The sequence below is a fragment of the Salminus brasiliensis genome, chromosome 5 (genome assembly GCF_030463535.1).
Source record: "Salminus brasiliensis chromosome 5, fSalBra1.hap2, whole genome shotgun sequence".
Classification (NCBI taxonomy): domain Eukaryota; kingdom Metazoa; phylum Chordata; class Actinopteri; order Characiformes; family Bryconidae; genus Salminus; species Salminus brasiliensis.
In genome coordinates, this window is record NC_132882.1 from 17,084,864 (window position 1) to 17,104,963 (window position 20,100).

General features: G+C 43.0%; 1 protein-coding gene across 13 annotated transcripts in view; it reads left to right on the forward strand.

Annotated features, from left to right (window-relative positions):
• Nucleotides 1-20,100, forward strand: part of dpyda (dihydropyrimidine dehydrogenase a) — a 200,244-nt gene that overhangs the window by 104,742 nt on the left and 75,402 nt on the right. For 12 of the 13 annotated variants that reach the window (XR_011979708.1, XR_011979709.1, XM_072679647.1 and 9 more), the window contains 2 exons: nt 3,681-3,865; nt 8,518-8,733. Coding sequence is in view for 11 of the 13 variants with exons in the window: in XM_072679647.1 (XP_072535748.1) it covers nt 3,681-3,865; nt 8,518-8,733 (401 nt within the window). In the remaining 2 variants the exon portion in view is untranslated. Of the gene's footprint in view, nt 1-3,680; nt 3,866-8,517; nt 8,734-20,100 lie in introns of those variants that run through there. The other variant, XM_072679658.1, reaches the window with a different exon arrangement.

Below are 20,100 nucleotides of genomic sequence, written 5' to 3' on the forward strand. Positions count from 1 at the left end.
ACCAGGGACAAAGGCCAGTCTGGTCCAAGGACAAATGGGGTATATAGAAATGTTTAATTTCAGGAGGAATGTGTCACGTCACATGGTACATCACACCCTATTTCGAATGGGGAGCCACAAACCAGTCAGAGTGCCCATATTAACTGTCAAAATAGCTTCCAATGGGAATACAAGTGTTAGAACTGGAACTTGGAGCAATGGAAAAAGGTCGACTATTCCGATAAGTCCCATTTTCCTTTGTCATGTGGAAGACCAGATAGCCGCAGATGTCGGCAGAAAGTGATGGCACCAGTAAGCTCTGTGGGAAGAAGACAAACCATTGAATGGAGTGTGGGAAGCCCAGCAGTCCAGGCATTCATGTGGAGGTCAATTTGACATGTGCCACCTCCCTAAACATTGGTGCAGACCAGGTGCACACCTTCATAACAATTATATTTCCTGATGGCACTGGCCTCTTTTGATGGAATAAAGAACCCTGCGACATAAAACACATTGTTCGGAAGTCGTTTGAGGAACATGATGGAGAGCTCAAGTGTTGCTCTGGCCTCCTAATTCTCCAGATCTCAGTCCAGTTGAGCATCTGCAGGACGTGCTGCAGCTTGCGACTCACAGAACAGGTAGCACAGGGCACCTTCACAGAGTCCAGACCTCTGAAGGTCACATTTGATTTTGCAGCATACTAGTTGCCATTTTGAAGTTGCAAGGTTTTTCCGTAAAAGTGGAGCAATGCTTAGTTTAGGAATGGCTGTACTTTTTTTAGGTGCTCTATTTGTGTTTATTACAAGCCCCCAACAAGCTGTATGTAGACATTTCCATGGTCGCTTGACAGTTCCTCTCGTAGAAGTCACACCTGAACCTTCAAACAAAACGGGCTGTCCTCGTCCACTAGGGTAGATCATTTGAACGCTACCTATTTCACTGTGGGGTTGTTATAGGAAATTCTGAATTGTGTGTTCGGACACCACTACAAAATAGTGGTGAATAGCGAATATACACACAACCGCTGGCTTCTCAGTTGTGAAGTCCTTAATAACTCATCCTTAGCAGCCTGTCCTTTGCAGCCTGTCCTTAGCAGCGTGTTCCTGTTAAATGACTCCTGTTTTGTGAATAAGGCACACAGCCACTGCCTTCTGTAACAACACGTCCTAAGAAGTGCATTCCGATTAAATTACACACTCACAAATATGCGCGAAAGCGCCAAACTTTACAGTTCTCCAAGGCATTACCTCTTCAGACGTGAAACATACTGAATACTCAAGTAGGTATTCCTGTAGTCCAGGTGTAGTTCTTTGAATGGTTAACCGAGTACACACATGAGACCTCAAGATGTTGTGAGGCCAAAATATGACTATTTACAGCCTGTCCCATATTTGGAGAACAAAATACAACAGTCGTCAATGTACAAGATTTAATCTCTGCTTTTAGTCCTGTTAGTCTGGTTACAATTGTATAGGCACGTTTTCCTATTTCTTTACCCCCCCCCCCCCCCCCCCCCCCCGCCCCCTCCTCGTCTTCCATCCAACATGGATTCTTCTGTTTAATGGGGCCTGGCAATCTGCATCTGCCACTGACGAATATGCCCATGGGTTTTGTGTGTGTGTGTGTGTGTGTGTGTGTGTGAATGTGTGTGTGTATTACAGCTACTTTACTTAAGACCAATCTCTTAGGAGTATAAAAGGCCTGACACACTCCAGTCCCTCTCCAGAGGGAGAAGGGTTGGTAGAAAAGAGGAAGAAAAACAACTCCCTGTGGTGTGTATGTGGGTGTGTGTCTGTCTGTGTGTACGTGTGAGTGTGTATGTGTGAGTTCATGCATGTTTGTGTGTGTGTGTGTGTGATTGGAATAGGTTAAGTGAGGCTGTTTAATAAGTCTAGGCGATTTTAGAGAGCTCTAGACAAAAAGAGGGAGAAGAAAGGGACAGTCTGCATTATAGGCCCAATTTCACCCATTCTCTCTCTCTCTCTCTCTCTCTCTCGCGCTCTCTCTCTCTCTCTCGAACTGACCCACCCATCACAGAGGTGTGGACTCAAAATGTGATTTTTACAACTTTGGACTTTACTTGAAAAGCTGAAAAATACTTCAAGCTTGACTTAGAGTTTTCCACTAGATCATTGCTGTGAGGATTTCATTGCATTCAGCAACAAGAGCGTTAGTGAAATCAGGATGTTGAATGATCACCACACAACCTCCTCCCCAACGCCTCAACTCATCCAAGAAAGAATTGGATGGAGCACCATCATTCCAGAGAATTCCACAGTTCCACTGCTCAAAGCTCAATGCTGGGGGGCTTTATACTCCTCTAGTCCACGCCTGGCATTAGGCATAATGCGAATAGGTTCATGTTTATCTGCTCCAGAGAGTCCTATTCTATTGGCAATACTTCTCTACAGGGATTAGACAAGCTGTGTGCTGTGTGCATTTGCACATCTGTGTCAGCAATGGGTGCGACTTAAAGTATCTGAATGTGTTTATTAGAAGGGGTGTCCACAAACATTTGGACATGTAGTGTAGTTAGAAGGGCAAACTTTGCCCTTCCGTCACGTCTTCGTTTCAAAGGCACGACCACTGGTATCAAGTAAAACAGTGTGTGAATGGACGGAGAAGGTGACGTTTTTTTCAGTAATCCTAATAGTGTGTAATAAATCTTGTGCAACCCATAGATCTGTATTTAAAAACGTCCTCATTGATGAATGTAGGCCATCATCCACGCTGAAAAGCATTGCCTCCAGAAGATGAATTGTATAGGTATGCGAGGGAGGAGAGGGGGGTCATTTTATAATGTAGATCAGTTTGACGGAGTATCTCCTTGCTAACGTTGCTAGCGGTGAATGAAATGCATCAGGAGATGTTACATTAACCTAGCTAAAAGAAAGAGAAGCAGGAGAGGGAAAAAATACCCTGCTTGTCATTTGTCTTGTCAGAGACTTTATATTAGTCTCACTATGGTTTCCAGTCTATCAGGCCCTGCGTCTGCAGTCACTGACTCACACCCTCTTCTGCTCCCCACTTTTTTTCCCCCCCTTTGTGAATTTGCCTTACATATCCCTCCACTTTCTTTTTTTCTTTCTCTCTCTGTCCACCTGCTTCACTCTCTCTTTCTCTTTCTCTCTTATTCTCTCTCCCTCTCTCTCTCTCTCACTCACTCCTACTCTCTCTGTTTTGCATTCTTTTTTTTGCACTCTCGTTTCTCGTTTTCTCTCTCTCACTCTTTCTGTTTTGCACAGTTATCTTATTTGCACACTTTAACACTCTGTTTCTTTGCACATTTTTCTCTGTCACTCTTTTTTGCATTCTCTTACTTGTGCCCTGTCTCTCTTCTGCCCTCTCTTTCATCTCTTTTGCATTTTTCTCCTTTTGCCTCCTCTGCTCTTTTTCTTTTTGCATTCTCTCTTGTCTGTGCTCTCTCTCTCTCTTTTACACACATTCTCTCCCTCTCTCTCTCTCTTCATCCACCTCTTTCTTTTCTTCTTTATTGCTCTTGCTTTGTTCTCTCACTCTGCCTTATTCTTTTTCTCTCGCCCCTCTCTTTTTTCTTTTTCTCTTTACAGCTTCTTTTTGTAGTCATGACTGAAATGTGTGTCTGTATTTCTTTCTTTCTTTTCTCTTTCGTTCCCATTCTCTCTTTCTCCCTCACACTTAAACACTCTTTGTATCTCTCTCTCTCTCTCACTTTCTCTCAGTGAAGGAGGCCATGGCTCCCATCAGGTTAAACAGATGGGGTCTTCCTGAGCTGAACCCGGAGAGCATGCAGTGCAGCGAGCCGTGGGTGTTTGCCGGGGGCGACGTGGCCGGCCTGGCCAACACTACTGTGGAGTCCGTCAACGATGGCAAGCAAGCCTCCTGGCACATCCACAAATACTTACAGGTGACCGCGTCACAGCCACACACACACACTCTCTTTCTCTCTCTCTCTCATACACTTATTTACTCATACACATGTTTACAACGCACACTGCTATTGTTTATGTACAGACATGCAGACACAGTGTCATTCATTACCACCACCCATGTACAGACACACACACATGTAACCGCACACACCCAAACACTTGTTTTTGTGCTGATGAGACCCAAACAGATGTTACCCTGATTAAGTCCCATGTTAAGATCAAAAGCCGACGGAATAGGAGGATTTGGAGAGCTGATTAATTATGAAGATGAGAGCTTTACATGTACTCTACACGGGGAGAGATGTGACGCTGCTGGATACAAAAGCCTCTCAATATGAGTATTTTTATGACTAATCAGAGTACAATAATGAATACATTAACATTATACTGTGCAGTAGGGGAACCGCACAATAGTGATCCTGCGGCTTTATGCAGTGCCCCGCGCCCAATGACGGACTTACCAGTCCACGCAGGATTATTTCTTAAACCTCACCTTCGAGGCTTTGGCAGTAGAAGCTTGTTGGAATTAATAGTAAGGAGAGAGAAGGGGAGTGCAAGCACTTAGCTTTGTCTTAGCTGTGTGGTCTAAGGCACACTAGGCCCCTGAAAGAGGCTTACACCGGCTCATATGCCCCCCTCTAACCTCTATTCACTGGCACACGGCCAAACACTGAACACAGCCCCCCAGCCAAGCGCTAAAACCCACTCAGCTCTCACAGCATCCCGAAGCATTCATGTTCCAAATTGATTTTATGTTTCTGAATAGTGCTTTGTCATCAAATTCAAAACGCTAAGCAGGTGAACTTCACTGAACGCAAAACCAAAATTTTGGCTTCCTCATCGACACCGTGTCTAGTATCACAGTGCTTGATAACCAGAGCAGTACTAGAGCAGAATATGAAGGAACAGTGGCCGTTAAGACTTATATGCCCTAAAATAATGTGCATTTTCTGTACGTTTGATCTATAAACGCATTAAAAATTCCTTCACTAGCATTGTCCCACAAGTCATGTGGTTGTACCGAGCTCAGTCCTACAGCAAATAAAAAAGCTGAAAATGTTTTTGCCTTGGTCAAGCTACAGCTGGACAGTCTGAAATATATATATATATATATATATATATATATATATATATATATATATATATTTCAGACTGTCCAGCTGTAGCTTGACCAAGGCAAAAACATTTTCAGACATATATCAAATAATTAAAATATTTATCTTGCTGTTCAGTGGACAACAGAAAAAAGAGACAACACTAGTAGCTAGAGAGGTTATACATACTTTAACAGTCAGAGTTCCTTTTAAAGGTGCCCTAAAATGGGAAGATGTATTTACCTTGGCATAGTGGAATAATGAGAAGTAGTGAGGTTAATGTCTAACAGACCCTTCTACAATCCCTTCAGCTAGCTAACCGCACACCATGCACACTGGATACTGAGAGGTAAATCTCAGAATTATTTACAAAAAAAAATAATAATCATTATTGTTACGGGTCTAAAAACAATACCAGACTAGGCTAGGCCGGGCCGGGCCGGGCCGGTCTGGGCTGGACTAGGCTAGGCTACGCCGTTACAGTAACGTAAACCAGCCAGTAAAAGCAGAGCTTTTTTTTTTTCACCCCAACCAAAGTCACTCGATACTTACTATTTATACATCAAAGATAGAGGTGTCTCAATCTGCACCAGTGGATCAGCATCAGGGCCGACCCAGTCATATTATAATGAATTGAGTATCGGCTATTTTCATTCCCATCCAGTTCCAGTTCTTTGCTTTAATTGCTTTGATCAGCGCACCCTGTGATGTCCTCAAGACACCAATAATGGACATTATTCACATCCCGCAACTGTGAATCGTAAGTGTTCTGTGAGGGAACAAAGCAGTTTATTGTCTGCAGTGTGAAACTATTTTACAGTGGAACATGATATCTGACAGTATATAACTATTGCTAAAATGCTCTGTTTTACAGACAGGAGAAGCACACGCCTGCACTGAACAGCACTTTCAGAACCAGGAGGAGGAGGCTAACACTAAGATTAATGCACACAGTTCTTTCACATCAGTGGTCGACAAACAACAATAGATATCAGTTCAGAGTGTGTACACACACACACACACACACATAGAGGTTTTTGACTGCAGTGTTTCTAAGGCGCTGATTGATCAGTCAGACAGGATTACATGGTGTTTGACACTCTATGAAAGGGTTAAATATTTGATAGTGTGTTAAAAATGAAGCTATCAAACAAAAATGTTATAGTATAACTGTTTCTAAGATCAGAGTGATTTTGCTTTAGTATTAATGAACAGCACATTATACCTAAACTATCTGGCTGTGTTATTGTAAAAAAAAACACAAAGATCGGATCAATATCAGTTGTTACTCAGATTTAAGTAACTTTAAGAGATCGGATCGAGAGGCAGAATAACTGGACAGCTGGATCAAAGGACAACTTAAAATACTTAAAATACTAATAAATGCATTTGATTGTACCTTTTAAAAACATCTATATTATAGGTGTATATATTATAGTATAGTAGTGAACACAATGACATGTTTAGATTGTTTAGAGCTTAGCAGCTTAATTAATATCACAGATTATTTCAATGTCTGATCTTCAAATGTTCAGTACATCAGATTATTTATGTTCTGATATGCGATGAGAGCAAATGTAAACAAATAAATGAATAATGAGTTAAGGATTGTCAGAGTTTATGCTCATAAGACTACGTAAGGCATGGTAAAGGGATTTAGGGATGAGCAACTAACTGCTGAGTTAAATCAGTTGTGTTCAAACAGCACAATTTCCAAGAATTTTACAAGAAATGTAGCTCGCTTGGACTGGCGTTCCCCATCACTGATTGGTACCTGCTGGATGTTTTAGACATGCTAATGAGTGTCAAAATAAGCATGCATAAAGCATATGCATTCACGTATAAATGCCCTATCCAGCCTTAAAGTATTAAGAATGAGATTGTTTGCCGCACTAAAATACTTATATTATCTGATATGTTGTGCAACCCTACACTGAATAAGGGAATATATATATACCAGCACATGTCAAGGTCTGAAAGCAAGGCTTTTGGGGTGCTTATGGTTAGCAGTGGTGATTGCTTACAGACAGTGTGGCTGCAAAGTTGCAGACCAGTCAGAGTGCCCATGCTGACCCCTGTCCACCGCAGAAAGTGGCAAAGATATTACAGGGCACCTTCTAAGGTCTCATAGAGCGAGCTGTTTTGGCGGCATGTGACACACCGACAGCATGTTGCGGTGGCTCATCAGTGTATATTTCCATGTTTCCACTAGTAAAGTGCATTAAGCTCAGTGCAAATTGCCTGCACTTTCCTGCTCATTTCCTAGTGGAGATCCATAGACGAGGATTGGAGAGCACGGCCTAATGCCCCCCCTGTATAAACGGAGACGTGGGGTTGAATGGGCAGCAGACTGGTTCCTCTCCTCCAGGTCTCTGACCCCCTGTTCGGGCTTCCATTTGGCAGAACTCTGGAGCTGAAGTGCAGCACTCGCCCCATTAGTGTGGTTCATTCAGGGGTTAATTGTCCTAACGTTGCTTTGGTCAGAGCAAGGCAGAGATAACTGTTTATTTGCGGATGAAATTACTACTTGTAGCAGGAAAAGGACAGACAGCAAGATTGCTTTTTTCTTTCTTTCTTTTTTCTTTTTTTTTTTTTAAGTAATGGACTACGGTAGAGGAAATGAATTGAGCACTTTGCGGGGAGGTTCCCAGATTAATGTTAGAAATGCTCTCAGATCAGCTGAACTCCCTGCACTACATCTTTTTTCACTGCTCTCTCTTGTCACTGTGCGGTTGCTTTCTTGGCATCTACGCAGCAGTATCTCACCAGCACCTTAGAATAAAGCAGTGGAGACATGAGCATCCCTCTCCTATAACCCATATGAGAGGTTTCTTTGCTTAAATATTGAACACTAATTGCTGCAAATGATACAATAAACAAACGCTAGCAATTAGGGATATCATCTGCCAAAGACTTATCTAGCGTACACATGTTTGACAACTGCAGTCTCCTTCAGTGCCTTAGTGGGCTTCAGAATTTCCCTTGGTGTTTGTTGTTTTTCTCTTGTGGAGGCTACAGGAACTTTCTAGACTCTCTCTCTCTCTCTGTCTGTCTCACTGTCTTTCTCTGTCTCAGTGGAATATGGAGGGCTGTCATGTCTGCCTGCTCTTTCTCTTTCCACGTGACACCCCCCCTTGTTCATTATACGGCGGTGACATCATTACAAAAGCAATGCTAAGCGCTTGATAAACGCAAGGCTAATTAAAGCGAGAGCTGATGTATGACTGAGGTTTGCCGCCTTTGTGCCGCAGTGGGCCGCGATAAACAGTGCGACTGGGCTTTGCCCAAACACACCCCGCAATCTCGCCCACCCTATCTGCTGGCCTATTGTTGCTGTAAATGCGCACGTGCGCCTGTGTGCTCGACTGTAAAGCGCAATAACCTTCAGCAGTATCCATTCACACAGATAGCGAGCCTCCTTGTGGGATTTTAAAGGCTTTGTTCACATGAAAACGGTTGATCTCTATTCCGCGGAGCAGAGCAGTGCTTTGATGCAAAGAGTTCAATTTACATGCGGCTGCTTCTCTTCGCAGGCCATCCACGGGCAGACGGTTAGCGGCCAACCGCAGCTGCCACTCTTCTACTCCCCCATTGACACCGTGGACATCAGCGTGCAGATGTGCGGGATCAAGTTTCCCAACCCATTCGGCCTGGCCAGTGCTCCGCCCACCACCAGCGCCGCCATGATCCGCAGAGCTTTCGAGCAGGGCTGGGGCTTCGCCCTCACCAAAACCTTCTCCCTCGACAAGGTAGTCCTCTTACAGACGGGGTCTCAGTCTGTATTGCACGGTTTAAAGAGGTAATCCACAAAAAGGTTTTCCACCAAATTGTGAAGAACCTTTTAACCAGGCAAAGAACAATTTAATCATTCAGGTGGTTCTTGAAGTTTTCAAGGTTTTGTATGAAACCATTGCCTTTTCTAAAAAACCTTTAAAGAACGCTTTTTGAAAGAATGTAGAACATTTGCCTTTGCTAAAGAACCCTCAAAGAACTTTTTTTAAGCTTAATTCCCTTTCTTGGCAAGAATGCCACAGCTATACCAACAGCAGTCTTTGGGCAAGGTTCCTAACATTACTCATTTGCTCGCTATTGCAGAGTTGCTCTGAATGAGAGTGTGTGTTAAATAAGTAAACATCATTAAAAATACACTTGGCCCTCATGTTTTGGCCGAAGTAAAATGCTCTGTCTATTTTCTAATGTAAAAATCTATAAAAATTAGTGCTTTGTTTCATTGTCAGTATATTCACTACTGTGTACTAGTTCCTCCCAGTCACATCAATGGTTTCATTGCATGGTTTAAAAATGACCGAAATGAACCAAAATAGTCTGAAAATGAAATTTGGGCCACCTGACCAGTGTACCTTTAAATAACTGCTGATTAATTTTTAGACATGTAGCGTACACACCAGCCTTCAAAAGCAATAGCCCATTAAATAAAAACTGAGAATGCATCAGGGTTGGATTGTGTGTTTCCCGCTAGCTGATGAGGTTTTGCTTCAGTATGTCAGAGAGCATGCTGGTGCCTCGCATCACTAAAGCCACAATTCAGCAGTGAAAATGAAGTCAATCAGCTTCGGTGCACTCACCCAATGCACTGTAGTGACTATTTTCATGATTGTGAGCTCACTGTTGTCTGGGGGCTTAGAGTCTTATCCAGATGTTTCGGAGAAAAAAGTCTGTTCCATATGTAATGTAAAAAATAAATAAATTCAAAGGAGGCTTCATCAAAGAATATTGCTTTGACTGTTTAGGAATTACAGCCATTTTACACAGTCCTTCCGTCTTTTACAGGCTCAAAAGTAATTGGACAATTGACTGATAAGCAGTTTCTTTGACAGATGTGCTTTTCCCCTGGAGATTAAAAAGGCTGCAGTTGATTTCAAGCTGTTCAGGGCATCTCTTAATATGTGGTCCAAAGAAGTGTGGATGCAAGTGAAGTAAGTTGTTATTAGGCCGATAGAAAACAACACAGCAGAGAGCAGAGAAACTTGTTTAGTGGGCAATTTAACAATTGAAACTATTCTATACGGATCGGCTAGACCCTCCATCCCTCAAAATCCACAGAAGGCAAGCATCCAGGCTTTTTTCTGTCCTGGCACCAAAGTGGTGGAACGAACTCTCCCTGGGTGTCTAAACGGCAGAGTCGCTCACTGTCTTCAAACACAGACTGAAGACCCTCCTCTTCCGAGAGTACTTGGGCGAAAAGTGGAGTGGTCTCCTTACTGACTTGTGTTTAGTAGTTTCTAAGCTTAGAGATATATTTGAATTTTTAGCCTATTCAAACTAGCTGAGGTTTTTCTTGGGTAAATAGCAAAGCACTTTTGTAAGTCGCTCTGGATAACAGCGTCTGCTAAATGCCTTAAATGTAAGTGTATTCTAAAAAGGAGGAATGCACTGGCAAGCTCAGCAGCACCAGAAGACCAGGAAGACAATTCAAGTAGATGATCACAGAATTCCTTCCTTGGTGAAGAAAAATCTTTACAACCTCTAGTCAAGTCTCTCAGTCAAGTCAAGAACACTCTTGAGGAGGTAGGCGTATCATTGGCAAACTCTGCAATCAAGAGGTGCCATCACGAATGAAAATACAGAGTTTACTTCAAGATGCAAGCCACTGGTAACACTCAAAAGCAGAAAGGCAGACATTTGACTGCTAGATACCATTCGAAAAAGCCCTTTCCAGCTCTGGAAGACGATTCTTTGGACAGGTGAAACCACATTAACTTCAGTATGGAGAAGCAAAGAAACGGTTCATAATTCAAAACATACCACATCATCTGTCAAGCATGTACACAAATGGCTGCTACTAGAAGTGGGTCACTGGTGATGTGACTGTTGATTGAAATAGCAGGATGAATTCTAATGTGTATAGGGCTTTACTTTCTGTTAGGATTCAGTCAAATCCTGCAAAACTGATGACCCAAAACATACCACAAAAGCACTCCAAGAGCATTGCCAGAGAAAGAAATAGAATGGTTTTACATGGCCAAGTCAGTCACATGACCTTGGCTTACTTGAGCAGCTTTGCACTTACTCTGGACAAAACTAACAGCAGAGAGACCCACAAACAAGCAACAACTGAAGGCGGAACTATTATGATGATGTTCATGGGTTCCAGAGGTGAGGTAGTCATTGACTGCCAAGGATTTGCCTTCTGGTGTTAAAAATAATCCTTATATTTATAATCATGTTAGTTTGTCCATTTACTTTTCAGCCTGTGAGAATAGAGGGCCCATGTAAGCAGTTCATGCAATATTGCAAAATGCAAAAAAGAATGTTTTGGCTCTAGTGAGTTCAGCGAAACACAAAATAAAAGAAATATATAAAAAAATAACTTAATGAAGACTCTCACCAAGACTGTATTAAACCTGAAATCTTTTTTTTTTCCCCTGTTGTGCACCACTGGTGGTGTGAATGTTCATCAGTAGCATATGTTTGTTCTCTGCTACAGTAGGTGCCATCCCTTTATTAGCAATGCTGGAGATGGAAACGAAATGAAAGATAAAAAAGGAAAGGAGAGGGTGGATGGCGGGAAAAGAAGCTTGTGACAGACATCTCTATAGCAACACAGAACATTTACATATGCTGCTGATGGGAGAAAGTAGAAGAAATTTAGCAAAATCGTTTGTTTATTCTGACCTCCTGTCCTCTCCATGCAGTTAATTTCCGACAGCGAGAGAAGCCATGCTTAGAGTGTAAATACTATTTTTGCTGGACTGATGTGTGTGTGCGCAAGCGTGTGTGAGCAATGGCATCATGCCTGGTTTAAAGCAGCCCTTCTGCAGCTCTTCTTTCACACACTCCCTGTCTCCCTGTCTGCTTTGAAAAGGTCAGTTTTTTTGTTGATTTTTTTTTTTTTTTTTTTGAGACAAATAAAATGGAAGGGTTTACGGTACAGATGGCACCATAAGGATGTATTACATTTGCAGCATTTGCAGCACTCCATCTTGAATATACAGTGATTTGCATTGGTTTCAGAGAAAGACAAGACACCGGCTGGAAGATTACATTACCCAGCCACCCCCGGGTGCCACGTGAAGATTGACAGCCGCATATTGTATGCATTCTGTGTCAAATATGTTTATGTGAACTTAGTATCTTTTGTGGATATTGTGCCCACGTGAGCTCTGTACCCTGTGCCCCGCCATCACCCCCCTCCAACCCCTCGCCGCACTACACCGCTTTACTCGTGACATTTGTAGATGCCAGATTGGGCTCTAATATACTGTTGCAGCTATTGGCTGTCAGCGCATGCTGAAATACCAGCCGATATCTGGGTAAACAGAAATCATATTATTCTTTATTGTGTGCCCAGTGGGAAAGATTGTAAAGGGGGGGTTCTTTGGGGAAAAGAGATAAAGAAGTTCTTAATGTCAATATGAATGAACAGCCGGCACTCCGCTATCATTCTCCTTAAACACAGGGGAATTCTTTTTTTAATATCCTGTGCTTTTGGTTAGGCCCGCTCCGATCAACATTACCCTGCCTTGGTATCGATAGTGTTCGAGATGCTCACTGGATTGTCTATGGATATGAGAGTCTTCACGCTTCTGGGTCTTGTCTAAGCGCGGGCGTGCTCGGAATTGCTAATTAGCTTTCCGGGCCGGTGGAGAGGCGGCTAACAAAGCTGGGGTGGGCGAGCTGTGTGACCGTTAATTAGAATTAATGAACTGTATTGCATATAAAAATGTGTCATTTTCTTCTCTTCTTCCCTGAACTGTGAGATGTGGTTGTGGTGGGGGGGCAAGCCGAGACTGTCTTCTGTCTGATCTTTAGTCTTCTTCCAGTCCTTTTCTTTTTTTTTCTTTTTCTTAATTCATCACGAGAGACAGGGCCGCTTTATTCCTGTGCGTCAGACCCATCGCCACTGGAGCTGTGATTGGTACATTTGGTATGTTTCTGGCTAATTACTGAACGAGCTCATGAGCGTGACTGTACCAGAGCGGCGCAGGCAGTACAGTCGGAGGCGACTGGGTCCAATTAACCCTTTGACTGGTCAGACCGGGCTAAATCACACCTGTAATTGGTGCTAAGCTGATTAACCACTGAATGTAACTTCATATATGTACTTTGGGCAGCTGAACTCCCGAAAGATCCGGCTTTCTGCCGGTTTAGCCGCATGCCGCTGAACTTTAATGATTTTATGAAAGTGTCTTCTTGGTTTAGGTTACCTGATGTGGCCTTTCCTCACAGGTGGAAGTGGCTGAGCTGTTCTATATTAATGGCTTTTTAGCACAGGGAGTGATCTTGCTGGGCTGAATGTCTAACATGCCCACACTTTATAGATTTCCAACTTCTACTTACTCTGGAAAAACAAAAAACTTTCCGAGCCACATCAATCTGTTCTTTTGCTGGCTTTTCAGTCTTAGTGTAGGAGGATTTGCCGGGCCCATTTGAATTAAGTTTCTTACCGTGTCTAACAAAGCAACAGGAGGATTTCTAGAACGGTGTGTGCTGATGTACCATAGCCTTTCCACCGCAATTAGAAACAAAGGATATCCTACAGGAGAGCTAACCAACATGCGCATCAGGTTTAACATCATGGCAAGACTCAAGATTCTTCTGTCTAAAGCACATTGTTCCGGAAGGTCTTTGTCTAGGTGTTCTCTGGCAAACTTAGTCTTAACCTGATGATTTGACACTGAGGTTTCCTCCTTGCGCACCTACCATGAAAGTCAAATTTGTGTCTTTTTCTGATTGTAGACACTGTACTACCTGTGGGTCCCGTGATGACATTTTGGGATTATTGGAGACTTCTTTACAAATTCTGCGCTGAACCTGCTAGGACAGCCTGACCTGGTCATGATAGCAGTTCTAATTGTTCTGAGATCTTTTTAAATGTCTTCCCAGACTCATCTGAATCTACAGCCTTCTTCCCGGAGGCCTCAGAGAGCTCTCTGTCTCCGATGGAGAGATTTAATAATAAGGAATGCTGTATGAAGCTCCATGGCAATACAGATGATGTTCCACACATCTGCACTTCATTGTCCCTTCCCTCAGTATATCCTCAGACTGGCTGTTCAACTCTTTGGGCTAATTCCCCACCAGCACTAATCACTTGCTTCTTTTTTTTATATATTTTTTATTAGGAACAGAAAGGTTAGATGTTGGAGGTTGCATACCTCCAGTGCTACACACACGTACATGCACACTCATACACACACACACACACTCTCAGTCTTTCTCCTTCTGATGGCCTGAGCTGATAATAGATAGCGGTGGGCTGAAATGAGTTCTGTATTCATGTGCTAAGGGCTTCAGCTCCCGCACACCCGTAATGAGCCCTGCTTTAGCCCAGTGCTCTCCACAAGCATCAGCACCTTCTCTGGTTTGGTTCTTCACTCGACTTCGTTCAATTTACATTCCCTGGCAGCTATGTATATGCTTCTCATTCTGCCCTAACTAAAGCAAAAAAAAAAATCAGTGATTGATAGTCATTTTAGCTATGCTGTGTAGAATTCAAATTTGCTATTAAGCCAATTGGCTCATGTATAGATTTCTTTTTCCTTTCTCAGAGTATGTGCAGTTATTGGAGATTGGTATCACCCAGCATGCTTTGCTTTGAGACTAATTTCCACACTGGCTATAGTGCAGGGCGTCCTAAGGATTGGCACAGTCATTTTGTCACCTCCAGCTCTGTGGCAGACACCAGCAAGAGAGATGGACAAGGTCTTAGGGCTCTGTGCTGACCAGAAAGACAGAGAGAAAGAGAGTGAGAGAGAGAGAGAGACAGCTCTGTTCCCCCATCTCTCGCCCAGCCGACTTTCAGCTTAATTCATAATTCATTCTAACGTGTCCATGCAAAATCCACTTTGGCTTTTATTGAGACGGCGAACGTCGCAGACAGTTGCCCTGTCGCCGCGCGTCCCTGTTGTAGGAGTTGAAGTGGTTGTAAAACTGTTTGCAGAAGGGTTTTATTTTTCCCTCAGAACTTGCTCATAATTGGATTGTAAAATGTGTCATTAATGTCCTTACGCCCACTTCTTGATCATTGTTCAGTGATGAGATTCTCCGCGCTTCTCCCAGCGGGGACAGCGTCACTAGAGGCTGCTAAAGCGGAGCATCTGTCTCTCGCGTCGAGGGCCGCTCTGCCCCCAGCTCACACCTCCTATTTAACTAACGCGCGTCCTCCTCCGTAGCTGCCCCATCAGCGGTGATTACTCCGTGCTTAGATGCAGTTGTAGCGCATTAGGACGTGCGAAGGGGAGGGGAGGAGAAAATAAACACCGTAGGTGAATTTTCGACTCTCTGGAATCAGCATAGGAAAACAGGCCTGTCAAAGCAGTCAGTAAGATCTGAGAGGTGTTGACTAATTGCCTGCTAATTACACAGTAAATTGTCTAATTAAGCTGATGGTTAATTAGGGTAAGCTTGCACAGCAGTCTTGTGGAAGTCGCTCTTTCTCTCTCTCCCTCTCTCCCTCTCTTTTTCTAGAAAGGGAGAGAGAGGCTGCGCCGTGTGCCCAGGAAGCAGGCTGTGTAATTGGCACGTGGCAGTGACTGGCGCTTAACATGACACGGGGAGGCGGCAGAGGCAGAGACTGACAGAATCGGGCTGCACTGCAAACAGCGGTGTTGTCATGTGTGTGTGGTGGCGCGGCTTTAGCCCTCCTTTAGCCGGCAGTGGCATGACAGCCAACAGCAGGGCCCTCAGCTTAACTCTGAGCCAGCCCTGCGTTCAGCAAGGCCCAGCTTCAGGCCCCGCTGCTACTGCTCCTCTTCTGCATAGCAACGCGCTGAATGTTCTTTGAACACACCACCCGTATTTTGTATGACGGTCAAGTTTTGGTGTTCCCCATTTACTTTTGCAATTGTTGGCGCAGCCGTGGTTGTTTAAATAAATCACCACGTTCTGAATTGAAAGGAAGAAATGTTACACTGAGGTTATGTGACGTGATGGTTACATTTCCAGAAACATTCATTACAGGGGTGTATATTGAGAACGGAGATAAACTAGTACTCTGAGCTAAAACTAGCACATAGAGTTTAAAATGGCACACAGAGCTTAAACAAGGAAGCATGTGGCCAGTATGTCCAGCAGACTTGCACTGATTACCACGGGTGTTGGTGTGACGTCAGATGGGCCACATTTATTGCCCCCAACTAAACTCCCTTTTTTTTTTTTTTTTTTTTGGAAAAATCTCTCCACAGAAAAGACCAATATCGTTCTTTTTCTCTACCAGTTCAGAGTAAATTCCTCACAACAGCTTTTAATAATAGTTAGAAGAGAATTGTGAAAATGAGTAGACAGGGGCTTCAGAAGTATAGAAAAAAAAAAAATAAAGCCAGGGTGTCATGAGTGCAGTTTCCTACACTATCAAAGCCCTTAAAATGAGAGAAAATGTACAGGAAAAGATCAGACGGACCACAACAGCATCACAAGACAAGGTTCTGAAAGTCAACAGCTTGTTTGATTGGCAGTTTACATGACAACACCTTGTAGTACAGCTTAACACTGTAGCACGTCTCTGTTTCAGCTACGAAGAGAAGACTTGGAGCTGTAGGTTTGACAGGTGGAGTGGCAGTAAGAAAGCCGATGCTAAGATGGCAAATCAAGAAAAGCAGGCTTGCCTTGTCCGAAGGCAAAAAAAGGGGGGTTACTAATACTTTTGACCGATAACGTATCTCTATTAAGGTTATTTATTAAACCAAAAGTGGTTCTTCTGTAGCATCGCTCAAAGAGCCATTTGAAGCACGTTTGAGTGTATTTCCGGTTTGTTTTCTGGGATCCGTCATCCGAGAGCGATATGGAAGAATACAAGCCGCCTATCTGATAGAATGTAAACTTGTCCGGATTGTTGCTGGCATTTTGTTAGGGTTACTCTGATAAGAGCTGCCAGAAATGTAGAGACGTGACACACGACAAAGCCATCCTCTCAATCTGCCCTGTCACCCAATCAATACGGAGGGAGATAGGGACATAGCCACTGTTCAATCACCGCGCCGCTCTTCAAGTCAAGCGAGAGAGAAAGAGAGCGAGTGAACACTCCCATCAGATCAATGCAGAAAATGTCAAAGGTGAATTCTGAACCTTTAGAAAAAGACTACGCTGGGAGTTCTTTAACACCTCTGCTACTCCATTAGCCCTGCAGCTAATGGACAAAGAATAACATTTCCTAGGTGAGAGCCATTTTTGTCAAGACACTCTTTTTTAAAGAGTCATACAAGCAGCAAAGATGGCCTTTTTATATGAGACCATAAAACAAAGGAAATGCGTAATATGGATCATTATTGCGTGTCTTAAAGCAGAGCTACAAATCCTGTAAGTCTTCGCGTAATGCTTTGTTCATTTGGACTGGCCTTGTTTATTTGCACCTGATCTGTGAATCCGAGGCGCAAAAAAAAAAGAAAAGAAAAAAAGAAAGGACAATAGAACGACAGATTTGGCATGTAGAGCACCAGTCACAGTTCAGTGCTTTGTATTTATTTAACAAGCAAATTAGCACAAGTGAAGCCAATCCAGACCTGAAAAAAGAATCAAATGGGCCAGGCTCATTAGCTTCAGTTACATGTTTACCATTTATAAATATACCCGTTTAATTGGGAGATCAAAGCAGCAGTGAATACCTCTTTTATGGCTGAAAGGGCAGATAAGTTGTGCTTCTCGGATATCTTTAGTCTCCTGATTTGCCCAAACTCAGCCCATCTTGGCTTGCTTTACTCCCTGTAAGCATGACATTGATGCAGATGAATATTATTTAGCGTCTCCTCATGCCTCATGCCTCACTTCCGAATCAGAATGGGTGCTGATCAGCTTAAAGATTTGGATAAAGGAGAGAAAAGCTCAGTTTTCTGCTCTATTTGAGAAGTGCTGTACTAAATCTGTGAGTCAGTCATTTTAAATGCTCCATGTACTTTTATTAGCTCTTCTGAAAGTGTTTGTTAGACACTGCTCTCCTAATCTAACGGTTTGAATTGTTTCACGCTTTCGTAGACTCTCTTCCTAAATCACTGTCTTTTTGATCGGAGCAGTCGTGCTTATATGTTCCAGGAATGGATGTTTAGCTCCAAAGTGTCAGTCCCTTGGCGACAGACACTAGTGAACTGAGTAATTGGTCAATAAATGGAGTTTGTAGATCTTGAGCAGGAGCATTGCCTACCTTGGGAGTGGAAATGTAACCCATTCATGTTTATTACCTATGAAGAGCTGATATTATTACGGGTAACAGCAGTGTCTCAAAGCACAGATGGTTTTAGAGTGCCTTCAAACAGCATTTCAGGATCAGATATGAAAAATATTAAAAAGGTAATTCCTCACATACTTTTCCCTGTTCTAGGAATGTTAGTTGAAAATTGGGTCTGTTGTAGGGGAGAGCAGGGCACACTGTAACACACACTTTGTTTTCTTTTGCTGAATAATTAATGTGTAAAACATATTCTTACACAAGCAACCTACACATCTCTGCTACAACATTAGCATTAACTCTGAAAGCCCCTGCTGTATGTACTTTATGCCATAGGCAGGGTCTTATGCCATATGCAAAGAACTGGGAGGCTTGTCAGAAACTGATGCAGATTGCACAATTAATTCAGGTACAGTTCTGAACTCTTAAAACCAATATTGCTACCAGAGGTCTTTGAGGGATGCCATGGAAGAACCTTCCATAAGGAACCATTGTTGTAAAAGATATGTCATTGTGATGAACCCTTATGCTGGTAACAAACCTTTTCTTCCTCTTCTTTAAACATTGAAAAGGTTCTTTACACTCACACATCTCTCTAACAAAAATGGAATTTTTTTTATGGCATTGTGTTACAGCACCCCCCCCCCCCTTTTTTTTATAACCCTTTCTTTTTACGGGCTTGTTTTTTCAAAGCGTATACGCATAAATACATTCATCAAAATGAATATGATTAGTAACAGACAAATGTCAGACGAAACAAGCGTCCAACATTTGCTGATTTATTTTTGAGTGCAGATGTAAAAGAGGAAATATGAAAACTCTAATAAATATAAATGGCATGCTATTATATGAGGTGGTATGGTGGCACCGCAGATGTCTCGCAGCTCCGGTGGCTGGGGTTGTGGGTTCCATTCCCACATTGGTCGCTGTCTGTAAGGAGTTTGGTATGTTTTCCCTGTGTCTGTGCAGGTTTCCTCCCACCTCAAAAATACACGTGGTAAGTGATTTGGCGATGCTAGATTGCCCCATAGGTATGAGTGTGTGAATAAATGCTTGTACGTGGTACCCTCTGATGCACTAATGCCCTGTCTAAGGGGGATTCCTGCTCTGGGCCAAACGATTCCAGGTAGGGTCCGGACACACCGTATCCGTGGCCCTGACCAGGAAGAAGCAAATGGATGGATGATGATATACGTGGAAAAGTATGGCCTAGTTGCAACCCAGCCACGTGGAGGCTGTACCTTCGCCTGGTTAGCTCTCAGTAATAGTTATATTACATTCTTTTACATCTAGTGAAACTAGTGAAACTAGATGAGATTCCTTTTTTGTTTTCTTAAACATTTTACCCAATTTTCTGATAGCCAAGCACCCAACCCACTCATTAGTCCCTCTCCCTGTCACGTAACGCTACTGACAAAGAGTAAGAACTGACACATGCCTCCTCCAACATGTGCACAGCCAGCCTCCGCCTATTTTCCCGAACTGCTGCTGGTGCAGTCAGGTAACAGATGCCAGTTCTCTGTCCACATGGAGAGAACAAGGCTGATTGTGCTCTCTCAGGCTCTGGCTGCTAATAGCAGGCTGCATGACCTGGGATTCGAACCAGCGATCCTTAGGTCACAGTGGAAACGCGTCAGATGACTCAGAGCCCCTAAACAGGGTTAATTTTAAGGTTCAGAATGAATCTAGAGAAATAACTGTCGAATTACTGTCTAACTTTACAGATGACCAGAAACGTGCAACATGAGGCCCTTCAATTATATAAAAGTAAAAACATTTTACCTTAAACATTTTCACCCCCAATTTCAGTTCGGTTAATACAGCCCAAAAGCAGGAAATTGCACAGATGCACAGTGTAAAATTAGTATTGCTCAACATTTCAGAGTATTATTTATTAAAAGCATGATCATGTGATTTGTTCAGAGGGGTTGCTGGTGTGGTCAGTGGTTGTTTATAAAAGAATGATGCCTCTTGCCAAAAATGGCTTTCTTTCTCT